At 38.6% G+C, this 25,492-nt stretch overlaps 1 protein-coding gene across 2 annotated transcripts in view; it reads right to left on the reverse strand.

Annotated features, from left to right (window-relative positions):
- Window positions 1-25,492, reverse strand: part of adarb1b (adenosine deaminase RNA specific B1b) — a 145,528-nt gene that overhangs the window by 31,108 nt on the left and 88,928 nt on the right. For both annotated transcript variants that reach the window (XM_024286327.2, XM_024286326.2), the window contains 2 exons: window positions 25,267-25,300; window positions 33-107 (listed from right to left, as the gene is read on the reverse strand). In XM_024286327.2, coding sequence (XP_024142095.1) covers window positions 33-60 — 28 coding nt within the window. In that variant the 5' untranslated portion in view covers window positions 61-107; window positions 25,267-25,300. The remainder of the gene's footprint in view (window positions 1-32; window positions 108-25,266; window positions 25,301-25,492) is intronic.

Consider the following 25,492-nt stretch of genomic DNA (forward strand, 5'->3'; position numbering starts at 1 on the left):
ATGTGGGGGGAGGAAAGTGAAGGTGAACTCACTCATGTTCTCTTCCTCATCCACATCCATGGTGATGGGTTTGCTCTGACCCGAGAGCAGCCTCGCCCCCGCTGCACCTGTGCATCAGAAGACAGAAAGGCGGACGGCGTGAGCGCGCACGGACGGACGGAGGAGCAGCGATGATGAATTTCCTGCTCGGCACGCACACACACAGACATGCACACGCTGATGTAAGCATATAAATATTCAGAGACTGAGACATATCAAGGTGAGGGAGGAGGCCGGGGCTGACAGGCCGTAATAGCAGGAGCAGTCTATTGTGACTTTAATATCCCTGCGATTAGACCTCATTTCCCACTGCCTGCTGGGAGATATACAGCTGGTGACACGGCCAAGTCGCCCCCGTGACACCCACATGCACACCCATCCCAAGGTGGAGGGAGCGATTAAAGCTTCATTAAAGACCAACTCAGATGAAAATGGTGTTTTTGGTGGTGTGAACATATTCTTGTAATGATGGAGGACATATATTCAGAAAATTAAGCTTAAAATTACATTTCTGAGGATTTCTTTATTCAAATTGTTGTGAATCAGGAGGAGACCAAAAAAGCCAATGGAAAGCTACTACTCTGCTCTATTCTGATGCATCCTCTCGTAGATGAATAGATCCATGAACGTCTTCCTCATCTGGGTTGGAATCTGGCTCAAAACTGTATAACTCGTCAGCCATTTTTATTGCACCAGTAATTTGGGCAGTAAAATAACAAGTGTGTAAAAAGATGGATGACGGGAAATGGGGTGGGCTTACTCCACATTTCCAGCCCCGCCCACAACTCAGAGGCAAATTTCTAATGGACTCTTGCCGCTCTGCAGATACTTAGGAAATGAGACAGTTTTTAAAATGTACTAAAAACAGCAAAATCATCATTAAAAGACCACTAAGAACGCTTTTACAATTGATCCAAAGATGGTCAGAGTGGGACTTTCTCAAGTGATCTCCTGTTATGCAACTGTTTCATAACTTTATTGATTTTTTCATGTCTAAAACAAAACTTTTCACACAAGAAACTAAACTTCAAAAAGTATTTTCTCCCTTTTTAGTAATATTTTCAGCCATGCACTTCCGGAGGTGATTTTTTTTCTCCTGTTTTCAGCTTTGCATACGTCCAAACATCAATCTGGCTTTCCAGACACTTTGTAAAATGTCCCACCTAAGCCGTTCCTCTCATTTCAAACCCCGTCTATCCTCATCACACCAGAGAAGAACCCCAACATCTTCAGCTCTGCCGCCTGCCGCTCCCTCTGTCACTGAAAAAAATGCTAATTTTCCTTTTGACTTTCCACTCTTTGTCACAAAGCACTGCTGACACTTTTATCCACTTACTCCACACTGCCTGTCTTCACCTTCTTGCAATCTCTCCTAAGCTAGAAACAATGAGCTCAAGTACTTTGAATTTTTATTATTTCTAATTTCCAAAAGAGGAAAAGTTGACAGTTCAAGTCTAACACAGACAGAGATTTTCTTAAAATTATTTTTACCTTTTAAATCTGTATAAATTAGTAAACTTTGCTGTAATAACTACATTCAATTCTTCACTAACAGACATTTTTCTTTTTCATGAAGGAATGTTAAGTCACCAATTCCCAAAATCTACTGAAAAAAAAGAAAACATTCAGCTTGATGCAACAGAACAATTGAAGAAGTAAAAAGAGCAAAGAGGTGAGGGCCAGAAGGACACGGAGGAAGCATGAAAAGATGGCAGCGTAATATGAAGCAGATTGTGCTGATTCTACTTTCCCTTGTCCGCCTTCCATCAGTGCCCCCATTCCTCAGCCAGACACTTTCTTAAGCTAAACTAAATGGGCTAATTAATCTGGGCTAATGGTGGGTGACAGCAAATATGCTACCACAATTATCACCCTATTAAAGATTCATATTCCAACCCATAATTGAAAATGAAGGGGTAACTGAGAGAGAGGGTGGGTGGGTGCGAGGAGACCCAGCCGAGTGGGAGTCATTTTTCTCAGGTAGCACCGACCAGGTGCCCCAGCTCCACATCTGCATGCACCACTGCTTACATCTACAGTCCACACAGAGCTGCAGTGAGACTTTCTGCGTTCAAGCTTTCTTTTATTCTTAGATTTTTGTACAGTTAATGAAAGATTAAGACATAATTGTTTGAATTAAAGTAACAAAAACATGATTTTATCCCCACTTTTCCTGTTCTGTGACCCTTAAACAGCATCTTGTGAGTGTCAGCTCTGAGTTTCAGATGAGACCAGCTTGGTCATGAATCAATAACCACCTCTTCAATCAGGCTAAAACAGCAGAGCATAGAAAAGTGCATGAGGCCGGTTCAAAAGGGCATCGTTTTTAATAAAACATGAAGGAAAAAAAAAACAACTTAAACCATAAACAAAAGAAACTGTTAACATTTTTTCATTTATTTAATCTAATTCAGTGTAATATTTCTATATGATGATGAGAAAAAAGAGTAAATATCCTTTGAGTCCAATAAATAAATGTTATAAATATTGACTCCTGGCTATTTCCTCAACTTCAAAGCTGACTCAAGGAGTCACTCCTTTTCTAGCAATCAATTCAACTCAGTTAGTAATTACTATATCTGATGAATCAAATTTGACATAAATGTGTCTTATTTTGATTTGTTTTCTATTTTCTAATCAAATACAAGGGATGACATAATTCTTTATTGAAAACTGTATGTGGCACCAGGTTAAGTCCCTACTGTATACCAGAATGTTTGTGTCAAAAATGTCAAACACTTGCTAAATTTAGTATTAGTGTTTATTACACAACACCAGGCTTGATATGAGAAAACTGAAAGGTTTTTCTTCATTGCTATGGGCCTATTAGCAAATTAAAAAAAAGATTTTTTGTGAATGTTTAGTTTTGTGTTGTTTTGTAAAACACAATTTATTTTCAAACTGAAACAAAACCATGTCCTAAAAATTAAGGTTTGAACAGAATTTTGGTGGTTGTGTGTTGTTGCATCCCTAACCAACTGATAAATTGAACACTTGTGTTTAAATTAGTGCTGTCGATCAATTAAAAAAAACTTCAGATTAATCAGACTTTTGGGTTGTGATTAATCATGACTAATCCCAATATTTTACGAGGTAAATTTTATGACAATATGCAGCTTTTGTACAATAACAGGCCAGAGAGAAAATGTTTTTCCTTCATTTTTACCATCTGAAAGTTTAAATTTATAAAGTGTCAACTCAGAAGTCTAATTAGTGAGCACAAAACACAACAACAGTAAAATAATCAGAACTCTAAAGACTTTATGTCTACAGTATTACTCCAAAAAAACAAAGACGCTGACAACAGCCATAAAACATTGTGTTTTTGCACTCTAAATGGTTCGGGTGAATACTCGATTGGCTGCAGGGTGTGGATGCAAGCTTAAAAAGAAGTCCCGGTCACTATGTTCTGTATGTGCAGACTTTTTTATCTGGACGAAAACAAGAGGTAATGGTAGAATTTTTCTCAGAACTGACGCATATTTAAGTTATAGGGACGATCATTATATGAGGGGCCTCTGGTCACTCAGAATCAAACTGTAGCTGAAATTGGAAATCATAACTTTAGCTGAATTTTCCAGAACTTTAGAAGATCCTTTAAAAAAATAATATTTTAAAACCTTTTCAGAACTATTAGCTTTTACGCCATTGAATGTGAATAAACTGTAACTGTTCTTTTCTCCGTGAATCAGCTAATCGGAGCCGCAAAATTCCATTTTTTTCCCTCAGTTAATCAGCTGATTGGAGCCACGAAATGATCGAAAAATCGATTGAATATGTATTTATTTTGGAAGTGACCATGTTATAAGCAGGATAATGCCCGAAGAAATGTGCATTATCAGAAATGAACAAACTCTGTGTAAGCCTAAACAGGCGGAAGATGATTGTTTCGTGAATTAATAAATATTAATGCATTTTTTTTATTAATCATGTGTGCTAACTTTGAAAGCCCCAATTTAAATATAATTTTAAAATATCTAACATTTCATATTGGCATGTATTAATATAATATGGCATTAAAAGAGTCAACAAAAGCAAAGAAAAAGATTCAAATTGGAATCCTATTGTTGCTTTTTTGTGCTGACGTCTGCAAAACTAATCTGGACATTTGCATGCATGCAGCCTCAGTATGAAATTGATAGAGCCGAGATGGAATCCTGGACAGACCCACCAATTCACCGCCTTTAAACATGAAAGACACAAGCAGAGGATTTAAAGTGAGTCCAAATAATAGGAGCTGAGAGAGGCGCACCATCTCCATCCACATGCATAAATGATAATGCGTCATCAAGTTGTGAGACGGCCTGGTTCCAGGTAATTCTGAGTGGACGCCCAGGGAGGCTGGGGAGGGGGAAAGATGAGAAAGAAGATGAAAAGCCTCAAATTCAATCTGGCATGGTGAGAGGGGCTGAGGGGAAATAAGGCGGTTTTGATTTGTCTCTCATCCTTCGCTCGCCACAGAGAACACTGGCTGTGGAGGGAGTACCGGGAACGGCCGGACTGACGGGGTGGTGGGCGGAGGAGAGGTAAGGTGAGTGGAGAACAGAGGACAAAAGAGATGGAAAATGCAATCCTATTTCAGGTGAAATCAAATCATTATCTCCCTAAAAACAGAGGCAGATGGAAAGGTCTGCCCTTGGCAGGCTGTGGAGTTCATACTGTAGAAAACGGCGCACGTTGCAAACTTTCAATTTTAACAGTTTCATCAAAAACTAAAACCTTTTATTTTGTGACTGTACTAATTCTAAGAATCTAAAACTATTGGTATTAGAAATGCATCTTGTTCTGATAAAAACTTTATAGTTAAATGAGAATGCGATGCTCCACACAAGGACTATGATTAAGGTTGACGCTATAAACGCATTGCAGCGCTGCCAATAATAAACTTGAACAGATGGGAAGCATCCCCACCATCAGGACAGTCGTCACGCTTTCTTCTCTTTTTCCATCGTTCCTCAAAAACATCTTGAAATGGATGAGCTTAAGTTTATGGAGCATTCTCCACAACCTTCCCCTAGCAACACTCTCCCCAAACGTGACCAAACTGCATCAAGAAAGCGGAAAAAACCCAACTGAAACTGTTCTTCTAGTTTAAAAATGATTTAAAATAAATATTTAATCACATGCATCCATATGAGGGGTTGACCTGTATGCAGGTATTTGGGTTGTCCAGAAACGAGCGGCAGTTCCCTTGGGGCAAATTCTGGCAACTCAAGGGAGGTCACGAAAATGGAATGTACCATTTGTGGTAAGGGTATTGTGAAACATTTGTAAACTTAATGCACTTATGACCTATGGGGGATGTTGTCTTATTGTGCCATTATGCCGCACTTGCATAGTTGGCAAGTTGCGAGTGCTGGCTCCTGACTGGCCCCTGAACCAATATTGCAAGCACGGGATGTGCAGTTGATACGTTAGATAACAATTCAGGAGGCAATTATTCGATTATGAAACGATTATCAATGCAGCGTTCAGTATGGCTTCCAGTCATCTGAGTTTGGAGGACATGAGATGTTAGCTGCTACGATAAGGCTATCCTGTTGGCTATCACAACATCAGCTTTCGTCTCGGTATAAAGTACTGGATTGACTATGTCGATGAAGAAGTGACGGGGAGGGATGTTGTATCTCAGCTCTAATATATGAAGCAGTGTTTGGAAGCCCCCATTCTACACCAGAGAAAATGGTCTCAAGTCGTTTGCTATAAAAGATTGTTTAGCCTTTACTGACAACGGAGGAAATTTGTTAGGATATCCATCCATCCATCCGTGCGTCCGTCTTCTTCGGCTCATCTGGGACCAGGTTGCAAGGGCAGCAGTCTAATCAAAGATGTCTAGACTTCCCTCTCCCCAGCCACTTCCTCCAGCTCCTCTGGGGGGACCTCGAGGCGTTCTCATGCCAGTCGAGAGACATAGTCTCTCCACAGTGTCCTGGGTCTTCCTCTGGACCTCCGCCCAGTGGGACATGCCCGGAACACCTCTCCAGGGAGGCGTCCAGACCAGATGCTCGAGCCACCTCAACTGGCTCCTCTCAACAGGGAGGGGAAGCGGCTCTACTCCGAGCTAGGCGAGCTTCTCACCCTATCTCTAACCAGCCACTCTCCAGAGGAAACTCATTTCAGCCACTTGTAGTTGGTATCTTGTTTTTTAGGATATCCAAAATGTGTTTTTAATGTTAGACGTGTTCACAGCAGAACTTGTTAAAGCTACACTCACACCGCACTCAGAATCATTTATGGATCATGATTGATGTGTCTAATAATCAATTATTTCCTCTACCCCTAATAAGCATCCATGGGATGCATGTAGGATACAACCAACTACATTCAGATTGTCTAATTTCCTAATTGACTCACTTATCACTCGAACAGCTCTAACCCTGTGCAGTTCTTAGGATTTGGGAGGGTTTGAAATAAAGAAAAAAACAGTACGACACATCTTACCTACTTTCCCCTTACGTATTGTACAAGTGTTTGGTCGCAGAATGCCATAGACAAAAATGTACATGAACATTTTCCATGTACAGGTTCATCGAGAAGTCTACGACCTTGATATTTGGTGTGGGTCCTTTACAGGTTTATCCATTTTCCCCCATCAGACAGCCCGTTTCCACCGCTGAGGGCAGGTGCAGTCATGGCTTAAGAAGGAATTGGAAGGGAAGTAATAGTCAGCTAACAAAGTAGAGGAGACGTGGGTTTTAATTTGACAAAAAGTCATTTTATTTTATCCTCAATACTATACTACCTTACTCTTCTTGTCCTTGTGGTATAACCATTTTTCTTCCATGTTTTGAGTTTTGTTACATCAAGTCTAACCTTTTTTTTAAACCCACAGTCTCTTGTAAACTTCTTTGCCTGACCTTTCCGAGTGAACAGTAAGGATTCCTAAAATCCAGGGGACATGAATTTTCTTTGCTCAAAGGACGGCTTTCTTCATGCTGCTCTATTACCTTAGACTCTGACTGCATTCAGCCTCTTTATTCTGGTCTGTCAGGATGAATTTGCAAACAAGTTTTTTTGTATTGCAGGTAAGTGTATCTTTTAGTTGGTATATTGTGGTTTTCAGAGAACAGAATAGGTTTATAGGGAGAGACCCTTTGTGATTGTATAAAAAACAGAGAAAAGCTGTCCTGTGGTTTGGGGAAAACCAAGAACCAAACTGGTGGCACCAGAGTCCTGATCTGGGCTCCTTTCTCTGCCTCAGTGTGAATACAGCTTTAGTGCAGATGGGAGCTATTTGAGAAGACGATTACAGAGTGTCTACGTTATGTGGTTGCTAAAAAAGCCCAACCACTTCACCATTTCTGACTACTTGTTAGATAATTGAGCTTAAACGTTTGGATTTTCTTTCTCTGTAATCAGATATCTTCTTCTTAGGTCTCATTCCTCCAAATGGCTTTGTTCCTCAAGTGTTCTAATTTGCTCAAATCTTACTCTGGAGATCCCAAGTATACCACAGATATTATTTTGGGAGATGATATTTGCCAGGAAAAAAATCCCAAAATTTTACAAGTTTAAGGGATTTAAGATGTTAACCCTTTAACACAGCATCCAGCAGAAAATACCATGCTCTTTGATTTACTGTAACTCTTTGATGGTTTGAGCAAATATTATGATTCCAACTGATTCTGAAAGCTGAAAAAACAGTTGTCATTGACAACAGCAAGATACCCCACACTCTGATCTAGTGCAACTCTTCAACCATTTCTGCAATAAATATAATTTCTTTGTGCTGTTATGCAACACTAGTAAAGTGTTGCATGTCAGAATCAGATTATTTACATGGATTGTTTACACACTTGACTACTCTACAGATTTGCATATCAGTACAAAGCTGCTCGTCTCTGCGTCAGAATCCGTTTGCTTCACATTGATTGTGTAAATTGCTTGAAGAGTTCCGGTAGTTTAAAGAACAGCCAAAATTGAGCTAAAGCTCCAATCTTAGGATGTATTCAGACTGAAAAAATTATTTGTTCCGTACTGATTCCATTTAATTTGGTCCAGGTCGAGTCTCAAACCTTGTATTTAGTCTGTATTCAGATCGGGGTCTACCAGAGATTTCTGTTCCGGACCAAAGCTTGTAAACAAAACCACATGACTAAAGACTCCTTCACTCACTGGCCAGCATTTACTGGGGCGGGTCAAAACATAAAGAGAAAGATGGAGGTGCTGCTGTTTGCAAGCACTTGTCAAGATAGTTCACTTATTTAAACTTTTTACTTGGCTTGTCAGTGTTGAACGTTTGTATGAATCTATACATTAAATAATTCTGTTTTGTAGCTCAAAGTTTGATTATTGAGAGACAATTTTCTTCATCACATCGGTTCCGTAACTGAACTCCTCTTTTGAAAGTAGTGCACCTCTGGTTTAATAAATTGCAACGAGTTACGAAAATTCAAAGGGTTAACTGAGGCTTGTGAGATCTGAGATGTAGCAAACAAGTTTTAATTGATTTAAACACCCCCTTTTTTTTTTTTAGAGATAGTCACTCACCAAAGGAGTGACTACGCTCATATACATACCAGTTTTTCAGTCTTCCACTTACACATTTTGCAAAAACATGAGATTGGTTGTTGTAAGAAAAGATGTTGGACAAACATTCTCTTTCCAGTCTGTGACATCACTTTTTGCTGGAAATAAATGAGGTTTCAAGTTGTTCCATAACGACACGTTTATGTAATGACAAAAACATAGTTTAATATTAGCTGCTTACAGCTTAACTACATAACGTCATCATGTACTTTTCCATGTAAAATTATACTTTCACTGCGTTTCTTCCACTCGTTTTCTAAGCTCCAGATTTGCATTCACCCCAGTTTTCATCAACATGAAGGCTGATAAGAGCTGAGTTTGGCTGTTTTGCTTGGCTGGCGTTCCAGTGACTGCTGTGGTCTGACGGCTCTGTGATGGCGTTTCTGTTTGCCGTGCAGTGCCAGGGCTCACGGCTAATGGACCAATGCAGAAGCTCAGCTGGGAATTAAGACAAATGGGCAGTACCTCCACACAGCCAGAGTAGAAAAGGCTCTGCTCAAATCTAGGATGCGTGTCTACTTTTAGGAAAAGTTGTGCAACACTCATTTGACATCTAATCAACTGATTCCTTATTGTTTGGTGTTTTGTTTTTATTTGCTACAATTACTTTGAATCTGTATTATTAAGAGTATTTCACACACTTGAGAAGAAACAGCAGGTACAAAAATAATTTCAGGCTAATCAAAAAGTCACCGTATAATTTCCTGTCTACTGATAGAAGGACTCTGATATAAAATTACTGATGTTTCTCTTAACTATAAAAATGTTTGCACTTATTCATTAATGGTGAGGTAAAGGGTCAATGTTAGAGCAAAAACTTTGTGTACGTTAAAAAAAAAGAATATTCTGAAGAGACAAAACTGTAAAAGAAAGAAAGTGGATGAAACTGCAGTTTCTTTTTACAGACAGTCATTCAACACCTGCTGGTAGGGATAGTAAAGGTGAAGGAAAAGCTAAGAGTATCGATATGAATCTTTCCTTTCTGATGGATCTTATGACGGACTGGACCTGCAGAGTCAAGGTTCAGGGAGCAACGAGAGCAGAGACAGATTGAAAAACAAGTATGGAGAAGAACAGAGATAATGGCATTCCTAAACAGGAAAAAATAAACATTTCTGGTCCTTTTCTCTGTCCTCCACACAACTGATTTTCCTCATCATTTGATATTCACTTTGCCATAGAAATTGAATATTTTTGATAAGAGAGTTTGGGCTAAATTTAGTGTTGAAAACTTCAGATAAAAGAGTTGTATGACTCAACGAGACTAAAGAAAAATACCATTATATCATAGTTCTGGTCATTACCTCATCAAAACACACTTTGTGAGGCTTGAGTTACGTTCACAGAACCCTCGGTACTGTGCAGTCAAGCCACCACTTCCACTGAAAAGTAAACACGTGTTTTGGCTTTGAGTTTATGACTCTCACATTCAAGAGTCACTATGCACATTTTTAAGACTGTTTTTGGGCTCTATGTACAAAATGCATGGTTATCGATTCACCCAAAAACAAAACAAGTTGAACTTTTACCAACCAGGGACTCTGATTTGGTAATGATGAAAAAATTGAGTCTCTTTTAATTCGTTGAAGTGCCAACACTTTAAAAAATTAATCAAGAATGAGAAATGAATAATTGCTGTTTCTGTTCAGCCAGAATTATATGACACCAAGTCTTTCATATTTCCGAATAGAGTTGTGAAAGAGAAAGCCTGGAGAAACATTGGTGAGATTTGAACCGAGATTTCCCTGTAGGTGGTGGACATTCTGTAGTTTCGGGTGGTGATCATGGGTTAAATGTTCGTTCAAGAACAGGTGTTCAAGAACTGTTCGGTGTTGTAAATTTAACATTAAGGAAGTAAAAATATAAAAAATGACTAAATCAGGGATCCTAAAAGTTTTAAGTTATTTTTTTAAGATAATGCATATCTAAAATTGGACCGATTTCTCAGCCTATTTCTATTCCTATTTTATTAATTATTTTCCACTTTATGACCAAAACTGTACCTTTCCTACTTATTGTTTGTGGTCTGTGCCATGATGCTTTATAAACCAATGGTCGGCATTCAACCTATGGGTGCATAATGATTGGTTCTGCCACTTAACCACATAATCGTGGCTAACAAAAATTACATTTTTGACAAGAAATGTGAAATGAAGAAGTTTCAAAGAGCACAATTTCTAAGACTCAAAATTCAAGACTTTTTGGGGTTTTATTTCCAGGTAAAATTTTCTGGATAAAAAACTATTTGTTGTTAAAGCAGTGAAACTTTATAGGGAAACAGTCACTTAATGTTACACTACAAGGTTTAAAAAATAGGATGTCGTTTTCTTAAGGGTTTGCTGCAATAATCTGGGATTATTGGAAATTAATGTGTCACATTATAAAACTAATCTAAGATTGCTTTGTAGAGTAAGAGAAAAAAAAACAAGTGAAAGAGTAAAAACTCTGCACTAACTTGTAGAATGTTTGGTTCAAGACTGAAGGGTCTTTATTGCTGTCCACTAAAGGGTGGAACAAAATTAGATTCTCTGTTCTTGAGCCAGTACATTCTTACATCTGTATGTCTTATGTCTAAAAAATGTATGAAGCAAAGCACATATTTCAGGTTTTTCAATTTGTAGGTTTTTATGTTTAAATCTCTTAAAGGGTGAAGTTATTTAGACAGAGAACTGGCGACAATGTCCTTCCAGAAGTAGTCACCAAACCTGGCTTTGAACCTCAATACTTGTACCAGTGAAGTGTCCACAGATACAAGGCCTGACTGAACATTTTACCAAACTATTAAAGATGAAATATCTATCGTTCATGTTCTTTCTAATGCATCTTTAAGCCAACAAACTTTGTTGATCCTTCTCTCTTTTATTCATTCTAAAACTCGCTTTTGTTTTGCTTTTTTCCAGAAACTTACAAAAGTGCACACACATACTCGAACACACCTGCAGAGTACTGAGGCTAGCACCAGGTGTGGTCATAAATCATCAGAGTGAGTGGATTTGACTCCCCTCAGCTCTAACAGGACTGGGGGCGGGAGGGAAGCCGGAGCAGCGGGTGGACCAAAAGAAGAAGAAGCTGAAGCTAAATGGATGGCATTGCTTCACGATGGCCGTCGAGGCTGGTGGGGGAAATGGTCAGCTGAGAGCAATGTACATCTCTGTGCCTTTATTTATCCAAAAAATATTTCTGCTTTTGCTGTAAAATTCATTTGAAAGTGGGTATAAATAATCAAAATGTATTTTTTTCATAATAGTATAAGAAAACACGCTGCCGGACTTTCATACTGTTCAATAAATCGTTTATTCTTTGTTTTAACTCCACTGTAGTGGCTTCTTAAAAACACAACACTGACTTTGCAGTAAAATATTAAGCACAGCATGAATACTTCTGTTTTCGTGGAAGTAATAGTGCTGGAACACCAAAGAAAAAGGTAGAGAATGAGGTAGGTGGTAACAGCATCCACTTCCAAGGAGACCAGGAGTAAACATCAGCTCGTAATGCCTTTATATGGTCTGTTTTGAGCCGTGTGGATACACACACTGCAGTTTGACACATACTTAAGTAAATGCCAGATGGATTAGAAAAGTGTCCTCGCACAGAGAAGCATGTGGGGAGTAAATTATAAACTATATTTAAAGTAAACTTTTTTTTTTGAAAAGCATTAATGGTTTACTGAGGTTTGTGAGCAAAGATTCAAAAACACTTCTAACGCACAGACCATTCATGAAACCTTTACAGCATTTTGACAGTTTCTTCTGGGATTGTAAAGCTAACTATGTAAATAAGGTTGATAGAAATGCTGTCAATGCTGTCTGTGCAGATCTCAGTCAAGTTATCGCAGCATTCAGCCAAGGTTGATCAAGAGGATGTTTTGTTGCATGTCAGAAGAGTTTTTTTGTTATTCAGTCCATAGCCTGACATTTATTAGTAGATTGTTTACCTAAGACTAGAGTCACATCCACCTGTACAGGGGTTGACCGGTGTTACGTCCTGCTGCTACTGCTGGACCTTTTTCCATCCAGTCCTTCTGCTCACCAATGTGCCCTAATTGGTACCTCCTGGCTCTTTAAGACAGATGAGGCCACATTCTTCCCCCTTGTGTGTTGCATAAGAGTCTGTTGCAGAGTAAAAAACATTTTTACTCTACAGGGTCACAGAATGGCCTATGACCTCTCTGGCTTTTGTGTGGGACATCATCGTGTCCTGTGCAGGTACAGCCCGTATGCACCCCTAAAGGTAGTTGTGATTAAAGCATTCATTGGCACAGAGTGCCATCCATGCACTTTGGAGTAGCCTTACACAGTAAGACGTTGAGGCAGCTTATAGGTGTGACCACTACCAACACAGAGCAACAGAGCTGCTTTCAAATTTAATTTGATATTGGTCCTTTCTTTCCTTCATCATTTATTCTCAGAAGGCTCTCTTGAGGAAATTTGTGCCCATTTTGTCTGTCCAGCATTTAGGAGGTCAGGGACTGATGTTTGACAAGAAAATCTGGCTCACCACCTCTGTTCCTGAAATCACAAAGATGATCTATGTAAAATTAATTAATAGTGAACGCATCCAACATTTTCAGTATGGAGCTCGTTACGAGCCGTGCACTGGGCTAAAAAAGGGTCTCACCAATTATTTTATAAAGTTAAAAGATCATTTTGTAAATCATAGAATGTATCTTATATCTGAAAGTTAAGATATTTTCTTAATGTAACTTTTATTTTTTTTTCAAGTTTTCATTTTTTCATTCACATTTGACCATGCAATGTCCAAAGAAAATAAGGTTTTATGACCCATCTTAGTGAAAATAATCAAAGCCACAAGATAAATACAGAATTGCCTTTTGTGTTTTAAAAAATGTCATAAAAAATCATGTGCATACAATCACACATTGAAGGCAGATTTTTTCCAAAATATTGTCATGTTAAAGCCTCAATAGGACCTGGTATCTGCTTAATATTCAACAACATTTAACACCTAGCATCGTTTGGCAGAAACGACACACTTCTCTTTTTTAATTAATGTGTTAAATATATTGATGATCTATTGTACACATTACATAACATTTACAATTGATTTGATTGTCTTAACATTCTTGCAGTCTACTTTAAATAAAGCTGGTCTTATTTTACGTACTAAAATGACACTAATTTCAAAAACTTGTGGTCCAGTACTGAGACCATAAAGCTGACAATCATTTTTAAATAAATGCTGATGTTTTTACATATTTTCATTTACAATTTCTAAGGTTTTGCAGAAAAAAATCTAATTTTTAAATGCAGAAAATACTTTGGAAACCCTACGATTAAAGAAAAGTTACAGGGATAAAACAAAAAGAAAGTAGACAACTCGAGTAACAGACAAAGAAAGAGATCGAACAAAACTAAGAGGCGAAAATGAGCAATCGAAGATGAGAGGGAGGATGAGATGAAAGTGGAAAAAAGGGAACAAGGAAGAGGAAAGAAACTGGACAAAGACAAATAGCCATTGGAAATGGCTGTTGCTGGGAAGCCTGCCTGGGAGACAAGCCTCTCTGCAGCTCTAACAGAGACTGATAGGCCCACCAGGCTGCAGCATTACCCACATCTATTTCATTCCTGCCTTATTTTGTCTCGCTTCCAAAAACAAAAATCGTATTTTCAAGTCACAACAGACCATAACCAACCCAGCAGGATGTGGTATTTCCAAAAGTTGTTTGGAAATTTGCTCCATTTTGGAGGCGCGGGGACAAAACTAACACATTTATTACTTTTCTGGTTTTCATGTCATATAATGCTTCTGCTTCAAACATACCAGATGTTAAATTCTAAATTTTCCTAATTTTCTGCCTCAAAATAATATTTTTGAAGATCTTTGCTGCTACATATTACATAAGATCTTGATTTTACTGTTTAGATTAACAAAAAAAAAGAAAAGTGAAGATGAAAATTATTACTTTTAAAGATAAATAAAGGTCTAAAGTTTAATTTAAGTCATATAAGGGGTAAAAAATACAAGGATCCTCTTTCCATCTATGCAATCAGATAAATGAGCTCCAGCGCCGCCAATCCACGACCCAATTACATTCTCCAAAAATACATTTGGCAGCTCTGTGATTACCTGGAGAAAGTGCTAAAGTTAGGAAGAATCTTAATAGAAAGCAGGTCTTTATTGCAAAGCAAGAAGACCCCCCCCCTTCCCTCTCAGAGGTCACACCTCCAGTCACTGACCAGGTAATGTGGTGTAATGGAGTACACGTGTGGCACCAGTGGCCTAATGGAGAAGGGTTGTGGCAGAAAGGAGAACGGCTGTCGTGCTGAAAGATTGAAACTGATGGGCCAAAGTGAAGGGGCTGCGAAGTAGCCCCCCACCAAACACGGGCCCTCTCAGACTCATCACTTCCGCATGAGCACACATACACACACCTCAGCCCCGAGTCCATTATTCAATTTGGCCCTGCTAAAGAGCAGTGAATTAGGCTGCCACAAGTGATTTGCCTTCCGAGCCCCACAGTCAGGTGTGCGCACTTTCCTCCACTCTGCATATTAAGAGGACGCCGTACAGACGCTGACAAGCGATGAGCCTCCTCCAATCAGGGAACGCGTGCGCTCGGATGAGCTAGGACTATGAGCACTTAATAAATAAAAAAAATGGCCTTCATTTCTCCCCACTTTTAACATCAGACTGAACTGTAATGTCAAACTGACAGAACATAAATGGAAACATGAGATGAAATAATTGCATATAATTACTGGTGTCTCAATATTGAATATTTGCTGAAAATAATACTAATTTTAAAGTATTTTATGCTCTAAATTTAAAGAAAATTATACTTTTGATTGAAGGGAAAACACCAATCATGCATGATTAGTGCATAAAAATCCTCCAAGGTCGGCTTTTCTGTGGTTTACATTCAGATTTTACATCAATGAGAATAAGTGTTGATGGATACATACATACTTACCACTTCTCTACCTTCCTAGATGGCCCAAAGTACTTTACAGTCACAGTCCCATTCATCCATTAATGCTCACATTCACACACTTAGCGGCTCCACTGCATCCCACTGTAGCCATAACCACCAGGACTAATGTAGAATTCCTCAAGGACACTTCAAAAGATGGGCGACAAGATACAAACCAGCAATCTTCCGATCAGAGGTCAACCTGCTCTGCCTCTGCCCATGGCTGCTTTGATCATGAAAATGTTGAATTAATAATAACAATCCTCACTTAAGTCAATGGTTCGATACCCAACTGTTCTCAAGGTTTTCTGTTTTAACTGAGAAAAAGTGCATTGTAGAGCAATGTACTCAACATCTCATGAACTTTGTGTGGATAAATACAAAACTTAGGAAAGTACAGATTACTTATAGAATTTGAGGAAATGTGGGGGTCAGATCCCAAGATTCATTTGAACCTCTGACCCATAAGCCTCGTTTCCACTAAGCAGTCCGGTCCTTTCCTGCATTTTGAGAGTTTCCATTGTAAAATGGGCCCATTAAACAGTACCAAACCATACCTCTTGTTAAGACTTCTAACTCTACAGCAAAATGTAACAATCACTTTTCCATGATACGTGAGCCGCCATTTGGAGCCAGTAAGCTCCACAAAGTCCACACCCCTTCCATTGAAACGATTTTTTAAATAAAATCAGGCGGCGGTATTAAAACTTAAAGATTCTGCCGATACCTCCCCACTGCGCGGTGGCCGTTTTATTTGTGATCATAGCTTAAGTCGAGATTGATCCAAGTCAGTCTGAGTCATCATTTCCATGGCAACCACTCAGTCATTTTAGTAGTGATCTCATTGGAAGTCCAAACCCCTATCTCTTGAAACTGGGCAATTTGTCAAACGTTTCAAATGTTCAATGTAAGACCAGATAATTTTGCTAAGGCATCCGATTGGTTAGTTTACAAAAACAATGGAGATTAGCAAAAACGTTTATGTTCATTCTGACAAACAGAATGACTGAATAATTGTCTGTTTCTCTATAGAAGTCCATGGGAATTTGGCTTCTAGGAGGCAGCGGATACTTCTTAATTGGAACACAAGGAGGGAGGGGTCAAGCTGTCCAGCGATTCTACAGTCTATGGGTGTCGCATACAGTTTTGCAACCAAAAATTGTGGCATTCCTAGTGAATATAGACCACAATGGATTACACTTTAACCGTTTATTTGAAAAACATTTTTTTTAATCATTTTTTTAAATAAATCAAAGTTTTCATCATCAGAACACAGTGGACACATACATAATTTTAACAAAATGTTAATATTTATTAGGTTTTTTATTCTAGCGAATGTGTGGCGCTATATTTGCTGTTTAAAAAAGAAAACAATTAGTGAGCATGTGTCCAAATTGCCTTAAAATCCAGAACACTGGAAAGGCCCGCTCTATAGTCTGTAAGGGCTTATGAAGTATTGTGGGGATGCGATGATGTGGTGAGACCATTACTGTCTTTGATGAACAGTTACACAAACAAATGAAATGCATTGTGGCACCAATCTGCACTATTACTGTAACTTCGCATCGCACAATCATGAAACACCAACAACACAAAAAGAACAATTGATACAAGTCTCTAAATGTGAAACATGTATCACGATTACCACCAACAGGAATCCTGCCGATTGTATCTCGTATACTGGAAAAGCATCCCCTTTACTGCTTCTGCAGAATCAGGTTTCAGCTTGATAACATTAAAACTCCCTTACTTCTGCTTTCCTCCATCATTTCAAGGTTGCTGGGTGGCTGCCTCGCCTCTTTTCTCTTGGAGCTGTAAAATCTACTTGACAGCTCTGATTTATGACACAGCATAGGCACGGAGCGCCTGTGGGGAAAAGACTGTATGTTTGAGTGTGTTTGGATGTGAGCGAATGTGTTGGATGTAGGGCTGCCACGATTAGTCGACTAATCGACGACTAATCGACTATTAAAATAGTCGACGACTAATTTAATAGTCGATTAGTCGTTACTTTATATTAAATGGAGTCAGTGTAGTAAAGTTGAAAGTTATAATGGTGTTATGCTAGCTTATTGGACTATTTTGGCATTTATTAAGGTTTTTTTAGGCTATTTTGGAGTTTTTATTTCAGCTACATGCTAGCTGTCTTTGCTAACTTAGGCTTTTTTTAGGCTAATTTGGCCTTTAACTAATATTTTAGTTGGCTATCAGCATCTTCAGCCATCGTCACTAGCATCTTTTGCGGCCAAATTCAGCTTACATTTCATCTATAATGATGCTAGTGTGAATATATATATATATATATATATATATATATATATATATATAGTTTTTAGTTAGTTTAAAGTGAATGATGGTTAAGATTTGTGTTTTACATCAACTTTGTGCATGACCCGATTAGTCGACTAATCGGAAAAAATAATCGGTGATTAGTCGACTATTAAAATAATCGTTTGTGGCAGCCCTAGTTGGATGTCTGAGCATGGCGGGCTCACAGAGGACCAACACTGCTGTGCTCAATGTTCAGCAAGACTAAAGCAGAGCACAGGCAAGGGACTCCGGAAAACTCACATCTGTGCACAAATGCCCAGGTGTGTGGACTGCATTACTGTGAAAGCACGATGACAGGTCGCCCCCTCCGTAAAAAGTAACAAGAATACATGAGAGGGAGCAAAAACAGACTGAATAGCGGGATGGAAAAACACCGGCTAATATGCCAGATCCGGTAAGCGTTTAGAAATGTCTTAGAAAGATGTCTTTTGTTCATCTTACCTGGTATGGTCCTAAAGCTATGTCCCTATCGCTATTGGCAATGTGTGCTTTAAGCGTCCGATTCGGATGAAAAGTTTAGATAAATGCACATTTTGAGCTTCGGAATTCAAAACATCCGCGTCCACTTGTCGCTATGCAAGTTCCTACGACTGTTTTTAGGCTCTACATGCAAAACACCATAGAATGTGCATTGAAATAAAAGTAAGTGCAACTTTGACCGATCAGGGACTCAGATTTAGTCTTTTAATAGCTAAAGATTGATGTGTGAAGTTACGTTCAAGTGCCCTCTTCAAATGAAAAGTCTACGTAGACGTCTGTAAATATTCATTTTAGGCTTCAACGTTCAAAACTCTTGCATTTACACACGTTTCTATGACTGTTTTTTGGTCAATACAATACCAGTAGCCAATTGAATGTACGTTTCAAGTTAAACAAGGTCAAACTTTGACCAATCAGGGACCCCAATTTGGTCTGGATGGAATCCATTTTAATTAACAGCAATGCCAACCATTTCAAAATTGACCATGGAGAAGAAAATTAATAAACGTGGTTCGTATTTGGACGTAACTATGACACCAAGTCTTTCATGATTTGAACTGCACAGACATTTCGCACATAGCCTTTTCTAACTGTATGTGGGAGACATCCGGTAGTAAACAGTAGAAAAAGAAGCCCTTTCCTGCTAGTCCAGTGTGAACACCATGGGCTAAATATGTGTTCAAGAATGCGCTACTGACACCCCAGGCAAGTCATCCGTATTCAAGAACCCTCTAAATGTACTTTCTTCTGGATTTCTTGTGTCTACAGCTCTACTTTTTGAGGGGAATTTAAAACCCGTTGATGCTAAAGAGAATAGTATCTGCATGAGGACCAGGGAAGATCTTTAAATGAAATGCGGTGCAAGAACGTGGATGAGTTTGTGCAGTTTGTGCCCCGACGCCTTGTCATCTTGGAGCTGCATTTCACACCTTGTGCCCTTTCTGCTGTCAAGAAGATGAGATACGACTGATGGACGGGCCGGACGGGAAGCTTCAGTCCGATGAAAAAAGGTTGTGACAGCAGACAGAGGGAAGGAGAGCGCGCCCACACCCGACAGCGGGAGGATGAATGTCAGCCGGGCTGCCATGGCTAGATTAGCAGACATGTGATATTACAAAAACAGTCATCGCAACCGTGATTTAGCTTTTCCTCTTTACAGCTTGGAAAGGTTGCATCATTGCTATAAAATACTAATTTTCATCACTGTCTTCAGATCCACACCAGCAGAATCACCTGCTGCAAAGGCGGAACCTTCCCATATCCATTTGCATGTGCGGTAATAAAGTTCATCTCCTGGTGACAAAAGCGGTCGCCACAAACCGCTGCATGCATCCGTCTTCTGGGCTCTGGAGTGTCGGTAAACACACCTCTGCGTTGTGTGCAGTCTCTCCCTGCGACGCTTCTCTTCCCTTCGACAGTTTGTCACAGTCATTAGCAGCTTGCTAATCAAAGCTAATTACACCGAGACAGAGAGACAACTCATTTCTGAGGTCAAAAGAGAGGCGAAGTGTTTGTGGTGCTCAGCGAGGTGTTGTTTATAATCAACAGCTATTTTTCTTGTAAAGTAAATTATTATGTTTTCTTTTTTGACTTCGTTTTTAAGAGCTGATGACAAATGCTAACCAGATTCAAGACTTTTCTAAAGTCTGGTAATGTATTTTGTCAACAATCGAGATTCTTAAAACCAAGAGAATCTTAAAAAGAACACATTTTCCTTAAAAAAGATCAAATTATGATTTAGAAATATTGCTACACTCGCCTTTTATAAATTTTGAATCCTTTTGAGGATAAAAACAATGACAGATTGAGGCTGTACGGAGTGCGGATCCCTGTTCTGCCCTCTGATAAACTTGCAAAAAAGCTCATTTCAGAGATTGTGCTGGCACGGCAGAAAAGACCTCTCCTCCCAATTTTCCATATTTCATGCACGGCCCATTGGAAAGCACCGTCTGCGAGCATCAAGGCTTGGCACATTTATAAGAGATGCTCTAAAAGAGTCAGACGATATGCTCAAGTTCAGCATTTCTACAGCGGCTCAGCACGGCGAGGTAAGTCAAGATCATTACAAAACCAAAAGGTGAAAAAAATACGTTAAACAGACGGAATGTTTAAGTGTGTCACAGAATGAAAGACTTAACTGTACTTTGGATAAATATAAATATCAATAAATTACTATTAGTCAGTGCTTTCAACCGATTTTTGTTGTCTTTAGTCTATCATTTATACATTTTCATTGCTTAAACTATACTTATATATGTTTTATGTCAGGTACCTTGGGTTCGATGCATGTTGAGGAAAAGTGTTCCACAAATAAAGTGATTGTATAAAATATCGGAATGCAATTAGGTACAATAAACTACACAATATCTATGCAAAAAAGAAGACATTTGAATAGCAAAAAGCACATGAAATGACTATTAAAACGAGGGATGTATATTGGCAAGAGTCTGGCGATACAATACGTATCGCGATACAATATGTATCATGATACGATATGTTTCTCACAATATGATATATATCTCAAAAAACTATACATAACTCACAATATTACACATATCATGATATATCCCAAGATTGTACCAGAACAAATTTTAACTTTCTTTTTAAGAGTATGACAGAGAAAAAAAATAAATGAATATTACTATGCCTTTATTGTAATAAAAATGGTAACGTTAATTTTGTTTAATTATCAGAACGTTACACACTGCAACTGTATCTCATACGCAAGTTGCTTTTTCCCGACTAAATTCATGGAATAAATATTGCTAAATAATAAAAAACATTGCTAAATGTAGCTTCTCCAATACTTTCAAACAGTTGTTGTTGTTTTGCTGCTAGCTAGCGGTTGGGGGTTTAGGTGGAACAAAAAAGTAAGACACTAAACTATGTTGGCTCATAAATAATTCATTAAATATCGCCTTGTTTGCATTTTAGATCGATATAAATATGTCCAAATGAAATATTGCAATATATATCGCCAAATCGATTTTTTCCTAACACTGACTGTGTTCTGGTCTACTGGTTACAATTTTGACCACAAAAGGAGATTAAACCTCATAGATTTAAATTCAACACATTTTTAATAACTTTTATTTTTAAAGTAGTTTAAAAATAATAATTTGAGCTATTTGTGCTTTCTTCAAAAGTCAGATTTAAAATTAGTTTAAAGTGAATCAACTAAAATAAAAACAAATGCAAATCTGTCAAAAATTGTCCATTTTATCAAGTAATCTAGGAAATGCAATGAGCTGCTTGGATTTGCAATATAATGTGACATCATAAACCCAGATTCCAGAGTACTCCAACGAGTGCTGTCGTCATAATCTAACATGAATTTTAAAGACGGGGATAGTGGACACCACAATGCTGTGGCACCCTTTGGTTTCCTCTAGTATTTATTAATCTTTTTAACTAACAGAGCTGTAAATATAGTTTTTTAAAAGTTTTTTTTCACTTTAATTTCCCGGTATTTTAACTTTAAAAATATATATATTTATTTGAAAACTTAGATACAGCCGAATAAAAGAGTCTCTTGTAAGTCTGGTTCGGTTTAGTGTGAACGCAAACCATCGACTGATCATTAGAACTGGACCGAGTGAGTGTGATGTCACACACAGAAAATGACTTGCTTCCAGCTCCAATTCTCCAAACAAAGTTAATTCAATCACCATTTTTGGCAATACGGATGTTGCTAACGGAGCCAGACGATAGAGATTGGTACGACTTGTCATCGTTTCTATAGCAACCACTCTCATCGATCAGCTTGTTGGACCACTTAAAGCGGGCTCGGGAGAATCTGTCAAACGTTTTGAACGCTGGCCTTGGGGGCTATCAAGCTTTTATTGAAATCTTTTATTGAGATGATGTTGAAAAGTGCTACTGAAATCAAATAGAATTAAAAATTGACTATTCTTTTTTCTACCAGGACTGTTGTAATGTGAGGGCAGTCTCAACAAAGCAGCGTGATAAAGTCTTTTCCTAAGAATGCCTCCTGTGTGTAACCATCACCTACACTGTCATTAGATCTAGAAGCCTTTTGACAAACTCAATCACCAAGAGAATGCTAACGTGGGACAAAGAAACAGCCTCAAAATCCCACTTTGTCTTGGAGGAAAAAGAATCAGAGTTCCACTGATGGACAGTCTCTGAGCTAGCAGAGCGTCTCCTCAAAATGCAACCTCAGCAGGGCTGCTTTTGCTTGGGTGAATGGAGCCAGGTGATGTGGGGGGTGGGGGTGTCGAAGCAAGTGGCTGAGACGCGGCTAATACTGCCACTGATCGGTGGCCACCTGAGTAATTACCACATTAGCCGTTTGGCTAATCCTCAGAGCGGAGAAGAGCTGAGACCTTCTCAGGCTCTCGCCACTCCACTGAATCATGCAACTGTTGCTCCTAAATATGACAATAACAAGCTGTAGGCAAAACAAAAGTGACTTTTTTTAGTCATTATTAAATTTACCATTTCCTTTCTATTATGGCGTAATAATTATTGATATTTTGCAATAAAAACATTTTTCTTTAATATCCTTCTGACACCAGTGATGCAAATCTATCTCCTTTAAGCCTCCACAGAAGACATTTGGGGATTTTCAATATTATTAAAAATAAAAGGGTGGAGCTTTAGAAATTGTTGTTTATGGTGGATTAAAAAATGTTGTTTTGGACACAATTTTAATGAGATAATTAGTTCTGGAGACACTGGTGTGATAAAAATCCTTAAAAACATTAAGCTGTTAAAGACCCAGTCCACTGAAAATGATGTTTTTTACTGCGTTCTTGAGGCATTTTTCTGATTATATTAAGAAAACTAAGCTTAAAATTGCCTTTTTGGGTATTTCTGTATGTAAATTGTTGTGAATCAGGAGCAAACGAAAAAAAATGCAGATTGAAAAAAGAACATATAGAAAATAAGCTGGGTAGGCGACGAGGTCCCTGCTCCGCACCTCAGGTGTACATGAAGAGCATAGAGATGATAGAATATCAGCACCTATGTGCTGTAGCAACTTGCAATTCTAAAAAGAGATTTATAAATACTAGCTTTCATTTTATACCCAAAAAGTTTGCAACAGGGATGTAGGGCGGCGTTGCCCCACACCAATGGTCCCGCCCACTACTTAAACTATGGTTACATATCAGAAAATGCCATCGAGCGGCAACATAGATGCCAGTTTTTCAGCAAATTCAGCAGGTGGCTGTGCTGTTGCATTTGTAATCTGGAGGCGGTAGTTGCATTTTCACGTTATGCGGTGGCCGCCGAGGTTTTGGAAGTCCGGCGAGAGGCGGGTGGCAAGCTCCCTGAGAACGTAGGAGCTCGGAGGCTTTCCTTCTCGCTCTTTTTTGCGAGGCTTTTTACAAAGGTGTTGTGACGTTTGAGCGATTTGAGTATACAACTTCTGTTTTTTACTGTTTTAGCTAAAAACGTCATAATGATAGTTAAAACACCACTGGGAATACTTTTAAAACAGATCTAAAGATGTCCGAAGTGGGAATTTAAATTAACTTTATTTACTAAGTTCCTTAAAAACAACAAAACAAAGCAGTAATAATTAACAAGCAAACATTTAAAATCCTCTAAAATATAAATAAAAAAATAAGCAAAATAAAATATATACCAGAAGAATTTTATGACTAAAAAATAAAATTTTTTAATATTTTTGACTATGCATTTAGGCTGTATTTTATTTTTTAAATAAAAAATGCAACAAAAAATGAAATACATTTTGGAATAGTGTACCAGATTTGCACAATCTGAAAACAAATCTAAAGATAATTCCACATAAAGAGTTTTTAAGTAATTTTTTTTAATTTAAATCGGCTATTACCTAGAATATTTTCTCCTTTGGATGTCATTTTTTTGACACAATTTGCCAAATTCAAATGCACAAAATAAATCTCTCAACATAAAAACCTTTAAGTTTTTGAACTCTCATTCTAACGAAAAAGTAGATTCCTAATAAGCCGTCTGCTGAATCCGCCTGACATAAAAAGCCATTGAATGCTCAAAAGTTTACAGGGTTAGGATGAATGTTTGGTTAGAGAAAGTGAGGCTTTCCCCTGCGCAGCCTCTGAACTTCCACTCACAGGTTACCTTTGCGTTCAGAGCGCTTCTTCCGCCTCCTCTTGAACTTGCGTCGGATCAGACAGTAATAGGAGCCCAGACTCTGTGCATCGTTGCTGAAAAGAGCCATGCTTTGATGCCCACTCACACCCCCAAAAAACTCCCAAAAAAATCAAGCAAAAGCTTTAAAGATCAGCTAAAACTTCAGCCCCTCACAGCGATCCCAATCAGATCTACAGGTTCCTCCCGTGCGATCACACTTGTTCACTTTGAGTCATCGTGATAGCAACAGCTCAACCCCACACACCTGCAGCCTTTCTTTGTTTCTACCCTCACATCCAAACTCCTTTTCCATCCCTCCCCTCTCTTTACCTCCTCCTCTCTTGACTCCATGTCTGCCCTATCAGGAGTCAGAGAGGGGGAGGCGAAAGGGGTGTGGGGAAGGAGGAGACTCGCAGAGGAGGGAGACTTGTATCTTCAGGTCTGGAACAATGAACAAATGAGACGAGGCAGCCTGCACCTGTCGGAAAAGTATCTGACCTTTGCAGCCTCCTTTTTCCTCCAGCTCCTTCCTGCACCACTATGGTTCTTTTGTGCTCATGTTTCTTTAACCTTTTCTGCATCACATGCAACACATTAAGATAAGACTTACAAGTTTGCACAGCAAAAAAAGGGATTATTTTAGCCCCACTCAGCCTGAAAAGTAACCTGACGATAGAGATGCAAGAAAAAAGAAAACCTCTGGCTCCCTCTGGTGGCCATAAATGGTACCAACATGTGTTTGATTGAAAATAGCTGAAAAAAATATATTTGAAGCTTTCAAAAGATTTTAAAAACAGGTTGGAGAACAAAACAAGACACAAATAATGAAAATGAAAAGTTTTGAATGGAAAACTCACCTTTTGGCTCTGCAAGGACTGTCACTGGAAAAACCTGTTGGAGACAGAAAAATATTTTCCAGATAAGTCAAGAGCAGAAACTTCTACTGAAGTACACTGTCATCTGAGGCACAGGAAACACTGTATATATATGAAATATATATGCGATAGATGATGATGATGGTTTCTCATTTTCCTCACAAATTAACTGGGGTTTAGTGAGACGTCCTTTTTTAAACTCTGATCA

The sequence above is a fragment of the Oryzias melastigma genome, linkage group LG21, assembly GCF_002922805.2.
Source record: "Oryzias melastigma strain HK-1 linkage group LG21, ASM292280v2, whole genome shotgun sequence".
In the NCBI taxonomy this organism is placed as follows: domain Eukaryota; kingdom Metazoa; phylum Chordata; class Actinopteri; order Beloniformes; family Adrianichthyidae; genus Oryzias; species Oryzias melastigma.